This window comes from Mus pahari, chromosome 5 (genome assembly GCF_900095145.1).
Source record: "Mus pahari chromosome 5, PAHARI_EIJ_v1.1, whole genome shotgun sequence".
Classification (NCBI taxonomy): Eukaryota; Metazoa; Chordata; class Mammalia; order Rodentia; family Muridae; genus Mus; species Mus pahari.
Window position 1 is genome coordinate 163,460,883 of NC_034594.1, and position 18,634 is coordinate 163,479,516.

The window sequence follows — 18,634 nt, forward strand, 5'->3', positions numbered from 1 at the left end:
AATATAATGGTTTCTCATATTGGTAAGAAAAAGCAAGGAGAAAGTGTGTGCTATGATTCACATGTGAAATATATTCTGGATTCTTTTAAATGTCTAAACATAAAAGTCTGATCATTTGAAATAAACTGTGGGAAAACATGCAAATCTGGGATCCACTTTTTAAAATCAGTTATGAAGGAAGACTCATCCACAAACCTTGGTGAAGTCTGATGGACACCAGCACACAGACGTGACCTCTTGAGAATGACCCAGGAGCACAGTAGGAGGGTGCCAGGGCATGGAAACCTAGCCAAACCAAAGAGAGCAAGTCAGAACGGTGTTTGCTCCCCCATAGAGGCCAGAGCCTCCTTGACTACATCTTAGGCTTTAGGGTTGCTAATAAAGTTCAACAGTCAAAGGTTCAAACAGCTGCTGGCTCTTATTTAAATTAAAATGCAATTGTGGTACTGTCTCTCAGCCACTGAGCACTGAAGTTCAGTTCTAGGTACTGCTCTTCAACCCAGTTCTGCTTTTACATAGTAGTTACATCCAAATCTTCTATAGTCAGCCACTTCCAGGACTATGGGAATCAGCTGAATCCTGAAGGAACCTGTAATGGGCAACTAGCTCTTTTAGGATAAGAAGAAAGGTGCAAGACACACTGACTATGACCAAAACCCATCATCCTTTCATTTTGAATTGGATAAACCTTCAATTTGAAGGAAGGAACATGAGCTACAATTTATACTTTTTCATTCAAACTTTTTCTTATTATTGGATACTTTCAGTGATAGGTACTTGATAGCATTGTACAGTCAATTCTTTCCAAAGTTATCAATATATTTTAAAGCACACAGGAGCCCCAGCATAATAGAGTACAAGCTCACTATTATTAATAGATGTATTTGAAAAGCAAGGTGCATGGTGAACACATTCTCTATTTTCCTGAGGTTCTGAATCATGGATCATTTGTATGAAGGAGGCAACTTTGGAAAGAATACTTGTGACAATGACTAAGTCAGCTTAACAGATTCTTCAGATTACAGCTAAGATAATCGACACTGGTTTATAAGGTTATCTAACTCAATCATTACCACTCTTTTCTCTGCTATGAGGCAAATGTACAATGATTAAAACCACAAAAACAAAGAATATACTCTAATTTGCCTCATTAAATTAAAAGTTAAATGTATTAACAGATACATAGATCATTCCTACAATGCCATAGACTATAAGTCATTCCTTCACAGAAAAATACACCTTATAAAGGACATTAAAAGATGGTTTCTTACTAACCCATCAGCCAGGAATTCTTCCTATTTGTGATGACCCTAATCCACTAGGTTTCTCTTTACTCAAGACACAAAGAAAGCTTACACGTGTGTGAGCATCTCTGGTAAAACATTTCTTCATATTAGTCTATGACCCTGTTCAGTCCTTAGTTTCTAAGTTAGGGTTTACCTAGGAGAACCTAACTACATACACAAAATATTAAACGTTTTAAGAAAAACTAAGTGCCTGTCAACAGAAAGTACCCAGTTCTGAACTTTTCTACAGGCTTAAAGAAAAAAGACCCCTATAAAAACTCATAGAGCAGTATAAATAGCAATAAAGTCAGCATTTATTCACTGAATTCATAAACCAGGTACTTACATGGGATCAAAAAATAGGTAGAAGGTACTTTAAAAAAAATGTGTAATTAAGTATGACCTATTCTTAAGATGTATACTCTTATATGTACTGGGAGCAATAAAAATATGCTCCAGCAAAAACATACAAATGGTGACAGCAGAATTTTAATAATACAGTAAAACAATTCCGAACATTTAAAATGACTATCAAGTGGTAAGCAGATAAAAAATATTTTGCCTATAAAATAGAACACTCTTTAGCCTTAGAAGTACTGAAGCAACGTGCAACTTGCCCAAACGTGGAGAACATAGTAAATGAAAGTCAGACACAAAATGCCATATTTTATGTGATATTATTGATATAAAATATCTTAAATAGGCAAACATCCACAAGGAGAAAAAAATATAGTGACTAAACTGAATTATATACAATAATACAAAAGAATTATTTGGTGATGCTGGGGAATCAAATGCAGGGCTTTGCATATGCTAGGCAAGTACTCTAACATCTTACTATACTCTGAACTGTAAGGAGATTTTTACCCAACTCCTAAACTCTGTTTTAGTAAAAAGGGGAAGAAACAGAAGCCAAATGCTGTAAGGTTTTTGTGAACTTTGGTAACAGGGCTTAGACAGCTAAGAACTATCTTAGGGCACTTTCTTAGAGTACTTTAACCAGGATTAATTTTTCTCATGAATCTCAAATGGCTTTGAATTGGTTTTTCCAATTAAGTTTAACTTAAATTTATTATAAAAACCATTAGTATAATTATTTGATTTCATGTCTTCCCTTTTGAGTAGGAAGGAAACTAATTTAAAGTTAAAACAAAACAAAACTGAAAACCACCTAAACTCTATGGGGTGGTCAACACAGAAACAGTCCTCTTATACACACTATTTTCTATAGAATGTTAAAGATACAAGGAATCATAGAGCTAAAATCCTGAGGGACCTCTTCAAGTAAATGACTCTCACCCTTAGACCCCAGAAGGCACTTTGAGAACTTAAGCATACAGGGGAAAAAAAATCCATCAGCACTTTTCCTCAAAAAAAAAAAAAAAAAAAATCTCCTTACTATGCCCAATTGGAAACCAAGTCTAGTCTTTATTTTTGCCATGAGATCATTTACACTTCCTAAAGTGTCAAGCTTGGTGTTCCGCCAGTCAGCGGTAGAATGGCCATGCCAAATGAGTTTATTTATATCCACTTCAATACTATTCAGTGGCTGTATCAGAAACAGGTGGGGGAAGAGAGTAGAACGAGGGGTAGGAAATTAAAAAGTGGAGCGTTCACTGTTTGTCTTTTTAGAATGTTGGGCCTTAGTATCAGAGTCCACAGATTTAGTCCATTTCCATTTAGGCGATTCTCTTTTGCCCGAAGATATAAAACTCTTTTCTTTTGTTCTTTCATTATGCAAGGGCTTTAGCATAGATCCCCAGTGGTGGGGACACTAAGCATACATGGAACCCTGTTTAAACTCCTCCTTCCTTTAATAATGGAAAAGAGAAAATGAGCCATCTCACTGGGCAAATTCAAGTTTAGAGGCAGCAAGTTTGCCAAGATCTCAAATATCAGGGCCTGCACACTGAGCTATGTGAAGACAGGCAGAACATCCTGTCTGAACCATGCCATTCAATGGTGATGTGGAACCAAACCTGAGAATTTAGTAAGGGTCACCCATATATGTGGAGGTCACAAGATTTCTAATGGGCAAGAAACCCCAACAAATACTTAGTGTGCACCACCTCAATTCTCACTAGTCAAATACAACATTTAAAAATCCCATGCTAGAGAAATGTAAGGAATCAGCAAGAAAATTTTTATGTATATGTTTACATATATAATTATGTATAATTATAATTAAATAACTTATCTAAATGGCTTAAAACAATGGTTGGCATATATGTATTTTTGCTTGAATATTTTAATCTAGCATTTACATATGGAATTGGCCATTCTATTATGTTATATGATACATCTAAATTTTCAGTTCGTGGTTTTCTTTCAAGAAAGAAACCTCAAATGACAGACTTGTTGTAGAATGAATGAAATTCTGTAACTAAGTTGGGAGTTTAGAGAAATAAATGCAGTAAGACAGTGAGGGAAAAAATAAAATACAAAGAACAAAACTATGAAACTCAAAATTTTAAATGTAAGAGAAGCATTTGCATTAGTAATATAAGTAGAGACAGCATACAACTTCAGGAAGAATAAAGAAAGCAGGTAAAAGGCAGTTTTGTAAGATGGGAGTCTCAAATATATACTCATAAGAAAAATTTCATTAAAACTCCAACAGCAAAGATTCATGTTAGGGAACACAACTAACACAACTGCTTTGGCCAGATTGGCATCTCTATCTTGTGACTACTGGGGAGACTGTCACTAGAAGATGTCTGTGAGGACCATGTCATTCTTGCAACAACTTCTGCACTCCCCCCAGGACTTTTTTCTGTGGCAGAATCTTCCCCTAATGAATAAAGATTTCAGGGGACCAATCACTGGGTGAGAAGTAGATGGGACTTCTAGAGTGGAAAAGGGGAAGCAGAAGTGGAAAGATGGCTGGTGGACTGGAGATGATGAGGCCAAAATGTAGCTGGGATGGAGTGGGGTTGCTGCCCCTGTTTATCCCTTGGGATCTGCTACTGGAGGATTTAACTTAGAGTGGCTCACAAATTAGGATGCTAGATGCTGCACCCAGTGATTGAGTTACCTGTTGATTCTGAACTAAGTTTGTGTGGTGCTTTCCTTCATGTGGCAACTCAACTGGGTTCCAGAGAGAAAGGTACAGTGGCAAAGTGTGGGTTTGTAAGAAGTGCACTCCAAAAGGCTGCGGGAATTTGGAAGCCTGGGGCTGTCATGGTAGCGACCAACAAGTGGGAACTTAGCGAGCTGGGTGGAGCGATTTCAGAACTGAGTCATAGAACCATGAGATGGTGCTTTTAAAATATCTTTCCATTAACATCATTTAAGTTTCTTGGCTTATGGCAGTTGCTTTAGAATAGGGGTATGCAAAATATGGATTTTAAGAAGCATATATTCACTTACTAAATAGTAATGGAAAATCTATAAAATAAGGAAATATTAAACAATACTATTAATTGTATTAAAAATACCTGTTAATAGCCTGAAGGCTAGATATTGATGTAAGAAAAAAGAATAAGGAAGAGTTATACCAACAGTTGTGAGCAACTGTTTACATGAAACTGACAGATACCTAAGGAAGAGTCTGACAATGTGGAACAGAAGGGGCAGTGTACATAATTTCCAAGAAGCGACAGCATCGAAGGTTCTGACCACTTTTCAGAATTCTCCATCTCCTGACAACTTGTCCAGCAGGAGAATGCCCCACCTCTGGCAACTTTTCTTTTTGGTACATGGCACTATTTATAAAAGGAAGTGCATAGCAAGTGACCTTGCAAACACTTCATGGAAAAAGTCAGCAGTGTGTGCTTGTGCTGTGTGAACCTCACACTGGGCCACAGCCTTCTATGTGTGTGGGGATTTAACAACTCACCTTCCAAATGTAGGCAGCTTCGTCACTTGAACCACTGATCAAAAACTGGTCATCTGGACTAAGACTTGATTTTACATAAAAGGTAGAGTTCTGGTGTCCATTGAAGACAGCCACTGCCAGGGAGAAAACCAAAATTACTTGGCTACTATCATTTCCATTCCAATGAATGCACACACAAAACATACAAGTCTTATTACTGTCTCAACTTACGTTACCAAATAATAGGGAAGCAAGTGCCAAGACAGAACAAAATAAAACATAAGATATACATATTAAAGATATAACATAAGATATAACATATTAAAAATAAGGTTTGTAGTCGGGCATGGTGGCGCAAGCCTTTAATCCCAGCACTCGGGAGGCAGAGGCAGGAGGATTTCTGAGTTCAAGGCCAGCCTGGTCTTCAAAGTGAGTTCCAGGACAGCCAGGGCTATATAGAGAAACCCTGTCTCAAAAAACAAAAAACAAACAAACAAAAAAGATTTGTATTAGATCCAATCTACCTAACTCAACATAAACTTGCTATGGAATTGACCAATGTCATATGACAATGTCATGAAAAAGAATGCAGATGGGTGGGTGGGGAGCATGGTGGGGGGAGGGTATAGAGGACATTCGGGATAGCATTTGAAATGTAAATGAAGAAAATATCTAATAAAATAAGTTAAAAAAATAAAAAAGAAGGCAGGATGCCTAATCCTATCTTATCCTATAGGGCTTACCACCAAGACTGTGAGCTTCGAGGGTACGTCTCACTTTTCCTAGACTGTAGTACTTTAAACAGAATAAAACCTCAAATATTTGTTGCATGAAAAGGTAAAAATAAGTGAAAACTGAATTCTGGCTGACATGCCAAAGTTGTTTATTATTATTTTATTTTTGGCATTTTAAGACAGGATTTGTGTGTAGCCCTGGGTGTCCTGGAACTCAGAGATCCATCTGGATTTTTTTTTTTTTAAAAATCTAACTCTTTAACAGGCTGAGTGATAGATGAATCTAGAGGGGCACAATATATGCTCATCTGTAAATTGCTTCATCAGGGTTAGGTTTCTTTCTTTCTTTTTGGTTTTTCGAGACAGGGTTTCTCTATAGCCCTGGCTGTCCTCGAACTCAGAAATCCGCCTGCCTCTGCCTCCCGAGTATTGGGATTAAAGGCGTGCGCCACCACGCCTGGCCAGGGTTAAGTTTCTTACTAGACCATCAATACCATTTAAAAAATACACTGGGAGAAAAAAATACTTTGTATTTATACCTTTTAAATAAAAACAAAACCAAAAATTGCTTTTCAGAGTTAAGAGCACTGACTGCTTTTCTAGAGGTCCCGGGTTCAATTCCCAGTACCTACACTATGGCTCAATAGCCTTTAACTGTACACACAGATACAACACTCAACAACAACAAAACCCCTCACTATGATAAAGACTTGCAAAATAGAAGTTCCTTCATTCTGAGCACTGCTTCAAAACTGAAGTTATTTATCTTCTGCATTGAACTATGAACAGAAAATTATAAATTGAATTTCCTACTAACCACATTTTTTTGTTTATTTTTCAAGACAGATTTCTCTGTGTAGTCTTGGCTGTCCTGCACTCTGTAGACCAGACTGGCCTTGGACTCAAAAGATTTGCCTGCCTCTGCTTATCAAGGGCTGGGATAAAACGTGTGGGCAACCATTAACTGAGACTAAACCTGTTTTTATTGCTCTCTGCTGGTCTAGGAAAAGGTGGTATAAAGCACATTGCAAATGTTTCAGATATGGCAAAAAGTCTAAAATCCAATGGCGGCTTTTATTATAATTAACTCACTTTGATTTGCTGTTGTTCTGAGGCAGCTTAAGATGGCCTTGAACTCCTAATCCTCCTGCCTCAGTCTCCCAAACACTGAGATTTTAAGCATGCAGTCTTATGCCTGGCTTCAACTTAATTTTTCTATGCTAAACTGAGCATGGGATATAATTATTAGTACATTACAATACTGTGAATTGAAAACAAAAATCACAAGCATGAAGTCCTTGTCCTTTCCAAAGTTGTGAAAAGGCAAGTAATCACCAAGCAAAGTTTACACATACATTTAACTCTCTCATTTTGTTTTTGACATGGCACAAGGTCTTTTTATCATGTAGTCCGGTCATCCTTAAACTCAGGGATCCACCTATCTCTGTTACCTGAGTGCTAGGACTAAGCCTGTGTCAACACACCTAGCTAGCATTCTAAAAAACAAACCTATCCACAAGAACTATTTTAAAATTGCAGAAAGGCAAACTAAACTCAAGACTTTTGGTACTACATTATAGGAAAGTATACATAAAATAGTATACACTTAATAATGAACCAGGAGTAGATTACATCTTGTATGTGTGACCTGTGAGCCGTATATACACCACGTGGAGGCCAGAGGTCAAAGATACCTGGTGTCTTCCTTCTCCAACTCTAGATAAGTCTCACTGGACCCGAAGCTCACCAATTCTACTAGAGTAGCTCGCCATCCATACGCCCCAGGAGTCTCCCAGAGCTTCCCCAGCAGAGATTACATGTGGGTGTTAGTGATGTGAATTAAACTCAGGTCCTCAGGTCTGTGTGGCAAGCACTTTGCCAACTAAGCCATCTTTCCAGGCCATAAAGTATTCTTCTTCTTCTTCTTTCCTTTCCTTTTTTTTTTTTTTTTTTTTGGTTGCACTAGGGATTGAAGGGATTGAACCTAGATCACCAGACAAGTACAAGAGCTAGATTTCCTAGCTGATTTTGTCTTTTGAGGAAAGATTTCAATAGTCATATCATTAACAAAAGAGCAAATATAAGTTTCCTGATAAGAGAATTTGAATAACAACTTACCGGGAGAAGTCTTTAAGCCAGTCATATTGAACATATAGATGTTGTCATCTGTGCAGTTAGCAAATAAAGTAGAGCCTGTAGAGTCTAAAACCAAACTCGAGTATCCTGAGAGAAGTTAATAATAGACTGTCAGTGAGGTTAAAGTGTGGGGCCAAAAACAGTTTCAAAAATATAAAGAAATCAAAAATTAAGATTTTTATCTTTACATCCATACCCTTAACTGTTTCTCAAGTTTTTGCTGAAATTAGCCTTATATTAACACTTTAATTCTTTTTGATTTCTAAGGAAAATTCATTTCATCCCAAATTCTACAAAGGCTTACCTAGTTTTCGAGTGCTGGTTCCTGGGTACAGGAAAGACTTGGATGCTATGGGTTCTTGTCGATAAGCAGTGTAATTCTTGCGTAAATCCCAGACTTTGATTATTCTAAAAACCAAGACAAGTACTTCATAAACCATGTAGAGCAGTGGTTCTCAACCTTCTTAATGCTATGGCCCTTTAATACAATTCCGCATGTTGTGGTGACTCCCAACCATAGAATTATTTTCATGGCTATTTCACAATTGTAATTTTGCTACTGTTACAAATCATAATGTAAACATCTGATACGCAGATGGTCTCATGTGAGCCTGGGAAAGGGTGGTTTGACTCTCTCTCTAGTCTACACCTATCCTAACAATGTTACTTACACGAGTGTAAAATGACTTTTAATCTATGTCCTCTGGCACACTGCCCAGGTACAGAGGACAACTCACTGGAATCCAATTTAACTATTTCATACAATTGTTTCCAACATCAAGCTTATAGTTCGTACAAACGGAAACAGATGTGATGTGACCCAGTGATGAGTCACTGACACTTATCCCAGGGCAGCGGGAAAAGGAAGACAGAGGTCAGATGTCGATAGTCATTGCTCCATTGTTCTTCTAGAAAAAAAAAAAACAAACACTTCCTAACCTGTAAGACTACATATATCCCCAGAAATACAGGGTGTACACCCCATGCTTTATTTCTATACATAACTCCTTAACTAAACACATTCTCCTGTGAAAGAGGAAAACCTTTTTCACTTTTCCTATTTGGATAATTGTCTTGCTCTTTACTTTTACTTTGTGGGTTTTCTAGACTACACATTTACCATATAAGTACCTTTAGTAAGACATTTTTTAAATTAAAAACTTGAATACAGAGTTGTATTTATAACTGGAAATAGGCAAAGATATACATGTAAAGAATCCCTGTGCATAAACATTCTATTTTTGCAGTACTCTGTAGAGAAAAGAACAAATGAACAAGCACTGCAGACTCACTTGGCCATCAGTATGTAGATAACATGTACATGAAGTACATAGGCCTTAACTTTACTGTTTATATCCCAAGCAAGCTACCCACCCTGTAGCAGCAGATACTGCTATGTGCTAGAGGCAATGTGCACATGTATTATCTCAATTTTTATGTTCCAGTGTGACCTGTAAACTTCTTCCCAGCTCTAGCACCCACTGTGTCTAAAATAAGGCACATACATAACTACTTCAATGGGATTAGGTACTACCATAGCTCACAAAGGCAGTGGGGTGAAAAGCAGAAGAAATAGTCTTTTACCCATCCACGGCTCCTGCTGAGGCTAATGTATTCTCATCCTGAAAGAGGACCACAGTAACACTCTGCTGGGAATCCTAATAGCACAAGAAAGAAAAAAGGAAATTCTGTTTTGGGCATCACAGCTTCACCAGGGTACTTAACAAGGTACTTGACACTAGCTTTTCTGAAGCTGCTCTGAGACTGTCTCTTAAGAAAGCCAGGAAGCTTCACCAATAATATCTTAACAATATGGTTGCCTAAACAAGACCCAAAGCAGTATACTAATACACAAGCTAACATGGGAGAGGGAACCTTCCAGGGCCCCACACATAGACAAACAACTATAAACAATGAAGGGCTGCTGAGAGCAGGAAAAATAGTATCCTCCAGAAAGGAAGCCCCCCGCCCAGTTATTCCATACCATGTGCTCATCCCTGAAGTCAGATACTAAATAAACACAACATGTTATATCTATATATACATATTGTATTTATATATTTAGGCATGTATGCATATGTGTGTATGCAACAATGACAAAGACAGAGAAGCCATGAATGAGAGACCAGGGAGGGGTAGAAGGCAAGAGTAAAGGGAAAGGGGAAAAGAATATATATTATTTTTTTTTATTTATTATACGTAAGTACACTGTAGCTGTCTTCAGACACTCTAGGAGAGGGCGTCAGATCTTGTTACAGATGGTTGTGAGCCACCATGTGGTTGCTGGGATTTGAACTCCAGACCTTTGGAAGAGCAGTCGGGTGTTCTTACCCACTGTGCCATCTCACCAGCCCCATATTATTTTTTTTAATTTATTAAAACAAAGGCAGGGCATGGTGGTGCATTCCTTTAGACTTAGCAGGTTGGAGGAGAGGCAGGTAAATAAATCTCTTGTGAGTTCAAGCCCAGCCTGGTTTACATAATAAGTTCCAGGTCAGCTAGGCTATTTAGAGATCCTGTCTCAAACAAAAACAAAACAAAACAAAACAAAACGAAACCAAACAAACAAAACCACACTTACAAAAAGGTAAAAATTTCCCTAGTTGGGTAAGATGCTTCTTTCAGTAAGCATGACACCTGTTCCCAAGTGTGAAGAACTGAGTTCAATATTCACAATCCACATGGTAGGAGAGAACTGGGCCTGATTCACCAGAAAATGCTGCTGTATGTTCAGTTACATGTGCAGAAAAGGCGCTGGTTAGGGGAATTTTATCTCCTAAATGCTACTCCCTCACAAGTTCTCTTGGAATTCAATGAAATTTGACATTTCAATGTCATCTGGTCCCCCCACAGAGAGAGTATGGATTGAAGAAAACACTGTTCAGACACAATAGCTTAGTAGTTACACTGCCCCCTAAGTATTTATTCAGACTTCACATATAGGAATATCAGAAAACTGCATTAATGAGATTAATGGCCACTTTCTTTTCTAGAAAGAGGATGTACTCTGGTCATGTTTCGAGCTTCTGTCTACTACACATATGACTACAGCAGCACAGCCATACACACGATGTATGGGTGGTAAACTGCATCAAGGTCAGGGCCTAAAATGGTCTTATTTGCTGGCATGCCTGATCCATATATTGCAAAAAGGCAAGGCTGCTGATGGGTTGGGGGGGGGTCTTATAAGCTGAACTTGACTTCCCACATGCCTCATGATGCCCTCAATGATGTAAGAAGCATCTACTCATGCTCCAGAAACACAGCAATTCCCCACCCCAACAACACCAGCTACCAAGTGACTCACTGGGCTATATCCAGGAAAAGGGGGAAAACACCCCCAGAGCTGCTGGCCATCCTCAAAAGGTTGGGAAAGAGATCAGACCTACACTCTATAGGGAGCAAGAAGCCAAACGAGACTTAAACAAGGCATCATGCATACCCGAGGACGGGTTCTGGGGTGTGTGGCTTAAACAATCTTAGGAAGATTTTATTTCTGAAGGCTCCCATCTTTCTATAAGATCAAAGGGAACAGTTATTCTCTTCTTTTGAGATACAACATTTTGCAAGTGTGAGTTTATTCACTTTTGTTTGGTTAAGAATGTGAACTCACATTCTTGAAGACTGAAAAAAGATTTTGCAGTTAAGATGCTTGTTTAAAGTAGCTAGTAATGACTCAGTTTTGTTTTTTTTTCTTTATTGTTTTAAAGCAGTGGTTCTCAACCTTGCTAATGTTACAACTCTTTATTACAGTTCTCCACATGTTGTGGAGCCCTTTACCCTTTAAAGTTTTCATTGTTACTTTATAACTGTAATTTTGCTGTTATAAATTATAAATATCTGATATACAGGCTATCTGATGTGAACCTCAAGGGAGTTGGGACCCACAGGTTGAGAAGTACTGGTTTAAAAGCTGCACCTGTGTTTATTCTACATCAAACTACTGTGCCCCAAACACCAGAGTTCCCTTAATCTTCTGAATATATTTCTATCACTTAAAGTGACTTGCTTCTTTTCTCCCAAGTCCATATGACTGAGATCTTGGTGCTTATCTATAGTATGTAGGACTAGCAGCAGGCCTGCCAGCCAGTGTAGTTCCTGTTTTACAGTCTTTGCTTAAGCATTTAATGACTGAGAGTGCTTTGGTGTTTCTCTAAAAAAAAAAAAATAAAAATAAAAATAAAAATGTACAAGTCATAAATACAGAACAATCTACCAGATCTAGCAAGCACCCCCAAAAATTTAAGACTAAAGTTGTATGAATTTCATCACCATGTTTACAGTAAGCTGATTAAAACATCTAGAAGTAACTAAAACTCTATCCATCTTACCTATTTTCATTAAAAAAATAACACAAACTACCTTTTCACCTTTTATAACAACAAATGCATGTACACTCAGAAAGCTGAATCTTTACCATGTTCCCTATTCCCACTGGAGTTTGAGAACCATCACAGTGGTGCTAAGTAAACTATAAACAGTTAATACCAAAGAAATTAAGAGTTAACATCTATCTTTTCGCCTAACAGATTCCTTAAAGAGAGATTTGATTCTCCCTACTGTTAGAACCACTCATGTCATGAATGGTGGCTCACATCTATAGTCCTATCACTTGGCAGGCCAAGGTAGAAAGATCATGTATTCCAGGCCAGCCTAAGCACAGAGATCTTGCCTCAAAAGCAAGCAAATACAACAACCACCACCTATTCACACATACATTTCTCTAAAACCTTACCACAGAAGGAGCAAGTCCTTTTGAATTTTGTTTCTTCTTGGGCTTTGAAGGGGTTTGCTTGTCTGCAGCATTGTGAGCTCCACTGATTTGATTCACTTGTCTATAAAATCCATCTGAAAGGTTCCAAAGATTTGAATGTTTTCTGATTTCAAGCTGAAAGCAATATTTAACCATTTACATAATGGTCAAAATTTTGTGATTTTTTTTGACTAACTACTATAAAAAAACAAAGCTGAAAAACCCCGAAGAGACTCAGTAAAGATACTTGTTGCCAAGCCTGATGACCTGAATTTGATTCTCTACTCACATGTTCAAAAGGGAGAATGGATCCACATGTGCTGTGGTATGTGTATACACACAATAAATGAAAATTTAACAAAACAAGAAACCAAAGTCCCAAAGAGCCCATGGTGAATTTAATCACACAAAGAAAGAAAAACAGATATAGTTATACAGTTTTATTCATAATGGCTAAAACACAAACAATCAAGGTATCCTTCAATGGATGAGTGGATACAATGTGGTATTCCTGCACAAAGAATAATTCTGTGCTAAAAAGAAATGAGATATGGCATGACTCCAATTATGAAAATCTGGAAAACCATGGAGACAGTTAAAAAAACAAACCATTAGTGGTAGCAAGGCTTCGTGAGGAAGTAACAACAACAGGGCAGACATATTTTAGGGCAATGAAAGTCCTCTCTCTATATAGTACAATGGTGGATACATGTCATCTATTTGCCAATATCCATAGCACGTGTAACATGAAAAATAAACCCTGATACAAATTATGAATTTGGGGTAATTATGTATGAGCCAATGCTTACCAGCCGCAAAATGTACCAACTGAATGACTGGAAAGGCTGTGTAGGTGTTCATTATATATGGAACTCTCTGCACTTTAATGATATGAAATTAAAACTGCTCTACAAAAATAGTTTAACATTTTAAAATCAATACATAAATCAACAATAAACACACTAACGACCATCTCTCTTAATACCACCATGTACAATACAAGCTTATATTCAATTTAATCTGATTTTTTTAAAAGGCAAAATTAATTTTTTTTTAAAATATGAGGGCAGAGTATGGAGGTCAGAGGACAACTTGAGGGAGTTCTGTCCTTCTACATGTAGGAACTGAACTCGGATAGTTGAGGTTTGATGAATAGCACTTTTATCTGATGAGCCATCTTGTCAGGATGAAAAAGGAAAATTAAAAACAAACAAAAACATCTCAAACAAACCTTTATTCAGTGAACTATGCATTCGTAGTTTTACTTCTATCAATAATTTAGGTAGACAGAATTATAATTCAGAGACAATATGAAACTAAGAACATCTATTAATAGCTTTGCAATAATTACCTTGAGAATTGAGCAAGATTGGGAACACAAGTGCCCCCTGCTGGTATCAGATGAAATTAATAGCATTTCATTTTATTTTAAGTATCTTATTTTATTAAGCACTTATTAAAATTAAGACAGAACTAGCTTACCTTTTTTGTTACACCTGGTGTCCCAGATCATAATGTTGCCATCTCTCCCACCTGTGCAGAATACAGCTGTGGGAAGAGGTCATCAAGATGTTGTAAAACTAATCAAAGACACATTTCCATTTAAATTTCCCAGAGAATACATTCTCCAAAAGTACTGAATTTGGCACCAGAGATTAAAGAAAACGATAGCGTAGCAATTGTTAGCACATAGGAGAACTATCTTAAGATATCTTAAGTTCTACACCGTTTTCACACATTACCTCAATGCTGCCAGTCAATCTAGTAGGTAGGCACTAATCTTCCTATTTTAAGATAAGTAACGTCAAAAAGTCCTCTTTCTTAGCAGGTCAAAGTACTACCTCTGGGTATGGAAGAGGCAGCAGCATGGAATAGAACACGGAACTTCCATTGATTTGTAATGCTTTATTTTTTAGGTAAAAGAAGATAGATATACACCCTCAGTGGCACATTTGCCTAGTATGTACAAGGCCACTGCAAAATATGCACATTTACAAAGTATTTAAAAAGGAATTCTGCGGGGCTGGTGAGATGGCTCAGTGGGTAAGAGCACCCGACTGCTCTTCCGAAGGTCCGGGGTTCAAATCCCAGCAACCACATGGTGGCTCACAACCACCTGTAACAAGATCTGATGCCCTCTTCCAGAGTGTCTGAAGACAGCTACAGTGTACTTACATATAATAAATAAATAAATCTTTAAAAAAAAAAAAGGAATTCTGCTTCCTATATGGAAGAGCGAGCAATAAACAAACTGATTCAACTATAATAGCTATAAATTGAACAAAGTACCAAAACAACTACTTGAGAGTTGTGAACACTGAATTAAAACACCAAATTTTCTAGGAGTCAACAACTAAATCAGGTGACTGGAGCAATCAGGGCAAAGGTAACCAAATGCCAACAGAAAAACCTGCCAGCTTCCTTTTAAGATAGAGGAAGCAGGAAAGAGGCTAGGGGTGGAGAGGCGCTCTATCACAAGAGCTGCCCAAGCAGCAGGTGAGCTAGACACAGAGAGACCTTTACTTATGTCTTCAAACTCAGCCTCTCTGGATGATATGGTGGTGTTAACAAATTGATTGATAGATCCATTGCTCTCCCATATTAATTACTGTACAACCCCGAGTAAACTAAAAACTGTTTAAATACAGTTTAAAAATGGAAAATTTTATTGTATATAATATGGTTTGAACAGTTTGCCCTCTTATCCTCCAGCAAGGTAAAATAGGGCTCCACTTTCATCAAAGTAGCTTCTTTTGGCAGAGATGGAAACTGTTTACAGAGACCCACCACCCACACTGCTCAGGATGCAAGTAAGTCATTGTCGTATGCCCACCCTGAATTGGTACATCTATAACATAACTCCTACACCCAAGACTCAGTGAACACTGCAGGAGCCAGAAGAACAGAATACCTGCTGTGAGACAGTGGCTTCTAGATATAAGACAGCCACTGTGCCTCTGAAATCTCAAGAGTATGGCTGCCTAATCAAAACCTATATAATGACTATACCAGTGGACATGCTAGCATGGAGGGAATTTCATAAAGCTTCACCCTTAGATGAAGAACTACAGGAAAATAAATTTCCTCTATGGACCAGCCTCCCGATAAATTTCTAATCCCCAGGGGTCAGCCTTAAATACATGCACAAAAAAAAAACCCCCAAAACCAACCAACCAAACAAAAACAAACAAACAAACAAACAAAAAACCCAACATTAAATGGACTCAGTAGGTTGTGCATAGTGTTAGGTCCAAAGGAAACTCTATTTCCCCAAATTCCAAAAGGCAGATAGGGCAAATGGCTGGCTGTATGTGGTGCTTATTAGCATTCCAAAGCACACTTTGTTCTCCAGGTTCCCTTGGCATCACGAGTACCTGTTACAGTTTTCTAAGTCCTAGCTCTTCTCCCCATCTCTACTCTAACCCTCCCCACCCACCTGCAGTTACTCACTGTCCTTATAATCCTGCTTTTTCAGCTTTTCTCCCTGTCTGCACCCCTCCCACTTTGCTCCTGGCCAGGTCCAGTCTGCTGGCTGGTCACGGTTAGTCTACTTTCTCTCAGTTCTATCCTTCTCGATGACTTTGGAGGTTCTCTCTCTCATACCTATAATAAAAGCTTTCTAATACCATGGACTGGTCGTGTTGTCAGTTTGTACATAAACTTGCTAGTGTGGCCCACGTTCCCTGAGCCAACCAAAAATTCAAATTAACTTTCAGGTTTTATCTCTAAACAGGTGTGAGCTTTATTATACTTCTGATTGATAATGAAGAAATTAAGAAAAAAAAACTGTCAGAAGGTCTGCCCACAATCAAGCAGAAGTAACTAAAACAGCAATATCCACCGTTACAAACATCTGACACATACACACATACACACACATACATACATACATATTTGAGAATGTGGAGCTACACAGGAAGAGCTGGAGGGGAGAGGTAGAAATACTATGAATACAATATTGACTTATGAAATTCTCAAAGTAAGTTTAAATTTAAAAAATATTCCTCAACTGTAGCAATACACTGGAATCCCTTGATGAAGTAAAACAGACAGACAGGCACACAGATAACCTGGCTCAACTACTAGAGATTACCATTTAATTAGCATGTTAAAAAAAAAAATCTAATAACCAAAGATTACTAGGGTTGAGAACTACCAGTTTAGGATGAAGGACTAACTGGCTTTAAACAAGAAGAATTAGAAAGGTTGAAATATATGTAAGTTTTTAGGAGATAAGAAAATAAATTTACAGTTAATTTTAATTTTCACTAGTACCAACTAATATCCAATTAGGATTCACTACTATTCAATTATGATCATTAGTATTTTGTTCATATAGGGTTGAATAAACTGGACCAATCAATTTTTCTACTATGTTAGCATAAAACTAAAAAAAAAAAAAAAAAAAATCCACATAAAACCCCCACTAACATTTAGTCTCCCGGTTTTTTAAAAAAAATGAGTACATACTGTAGAGCCCTAAATTTTAAAAAATTCCCCAAAACCTGTTCCCTAGATCATTAGGAATGTGGCTAGTAAAGAGCCTTTGTTCTCTTAGGGCAGCTGAAGGTCTTCTGTTCCTCCACCTGACAGCTAGCTAGGCAATTATCTCAGTTGCCCCAGCCAGGCACCCATCTTCCTATGTTTGAGACTGAAAAGAAAATTCAAAGGCTCAAGGCCGAACACTGTAAAGACGGAGCCCACCCGGCTGCTAAGACTAACAAGACCATGAAGATAAGGGAAAGGAGTGCCGGAGCCAGCCGGGGCTGTCAAGGTTAGCTCATAAACTCTGCCAAGGAGGCATCTCACCCCGGTTCACTCAGGGTCACACACTGACCAGAGGTGCCCCAGACTAGGCCCCCGGCCTCTGGAATTCTGCCACTCCGGCTGGCTGTACTATCTTGTTGCATTGTATGTTCAAATGAGCCAATCACTTGTGGCTGCACCAACTCTCCCTCCCCCCCCCAATCCTAACCCTATAAGAACCCCTTACTTCTGAGGGACTGGGTCGACTCCTCTGTCTCCTGCGAGAGATACGAGTCGGCCCGAGGCCTCGTAAATAAAGTACCTCATGTGATTTACAGCAAGGTGTTAAAGGTGTATTCCGAATTTTCTGGGGACCCAAGAGAGTTCCGGACCAGAGGGAGTTCCTCCTTTCGGGGTCTTACACATACCTCATGTTTTGTTTTGTTTTTTTAAAGGATTATTTTATTTATGAGTACACTGTAGCTCTCTTCAGACACACCATATTACATTACTGATGGTTGTAAGCCACTGTGTTGTTGGGAATTCAAGTCAGAACCTCTGGAAGAACAGTCAATGCTCTTAATCGCTGAGCCATCTCTCTAGCCCCTCCCCAGCCCCCCAACCTCATTATTATGCTCACATTTTCCTGACTTAAATGGTGTTGGGCAGTAACCTAATTAAAGTAACAAATGCAAAGTCATTTTAAAAGTCTAAAATAAAAGTTGTCTCTGAGTTATTCTATGCATGGCTAAGTGGGAGGGCAGGCTGAACCTAATCTGTCTCACTGACCAACCTATAGGACATTGTAGGCAGTTTCCAACTCAGCTAACTGTATAAAACTAGAAGCCAGGATAAAAGCCACTAGCTCCACATCCAATCAATGTATTTTCTTTTACATGACATTGGCATTTCTTTTACATGACTTATCCACAGTTTTAATTTAGACAAAGCCGGGTGTGGTGGCGCATGCCTTTAGTCCCAGCACTCAGGAGGCAGAGGCAGGCGGATTTCTGAGTTCGAGGCCGTCCTGGTCTACAAAGTGAGTTCCAGGACAGCCAGGCTACACAGAGAAACTGTCTCGATAAAAAACCCAAAAACCAAAAAACAAACAAACAAAAAAAACTTAGACAAAGGCACTAACAGACATGGTGTTTCCCTTTAC

At 38.3% G+C, this 18,634-nt stretch overlaps 1 protein-coding gene across 2 annotated transcripts in view; it reads right to left on the bottom strand.

Moving 5' to 3' along the window:
* Positions 1–18,634, bottom strand: part of Dtl (denticleless E3 ubiquitin protein ligase homolog) — a 42,037-nt gene that overhangs the window by 12,654 nt on the left and 10,749 nt on the right. Inside the window, exons 2-9 of one of the 2 annotated variants that reach the window (XM_021199300.2) lie at positions 16,617–16,648; positions 14,209–14,274; positions 12,709–12,821; positions 9,558–9,631; positions 8,278–8,381; positions 7,956–8,060; positions 5,125–5,237; positions 196–285 (exon numbers count right to left, since the gene is read on the bottom strand). In XM_021199300.2, coding sequence (XP_021054959.1) covers positions 196–285; positions 5,125–5,237; positions 7,956–8,060; positions 8,278–8,381; positions 9,558–9,631; positions 12,709–12,821; positions 14,209–14,274; positions 16,617–16,648 — 697 coding nt within the window. The remainder of the gene's footprint in view (positions 1–195; positions 286–5,124; positions 5,238–7,955; positions 8,061–8,277; positions 8,382–9,557; positions 9,632–12,708; positions 12,822–14,208; positions 14,275–16,616; positions 16,649–18,634) is intronic. The other variant, XM_021199298.2, reaches the window with a different exon arrangement.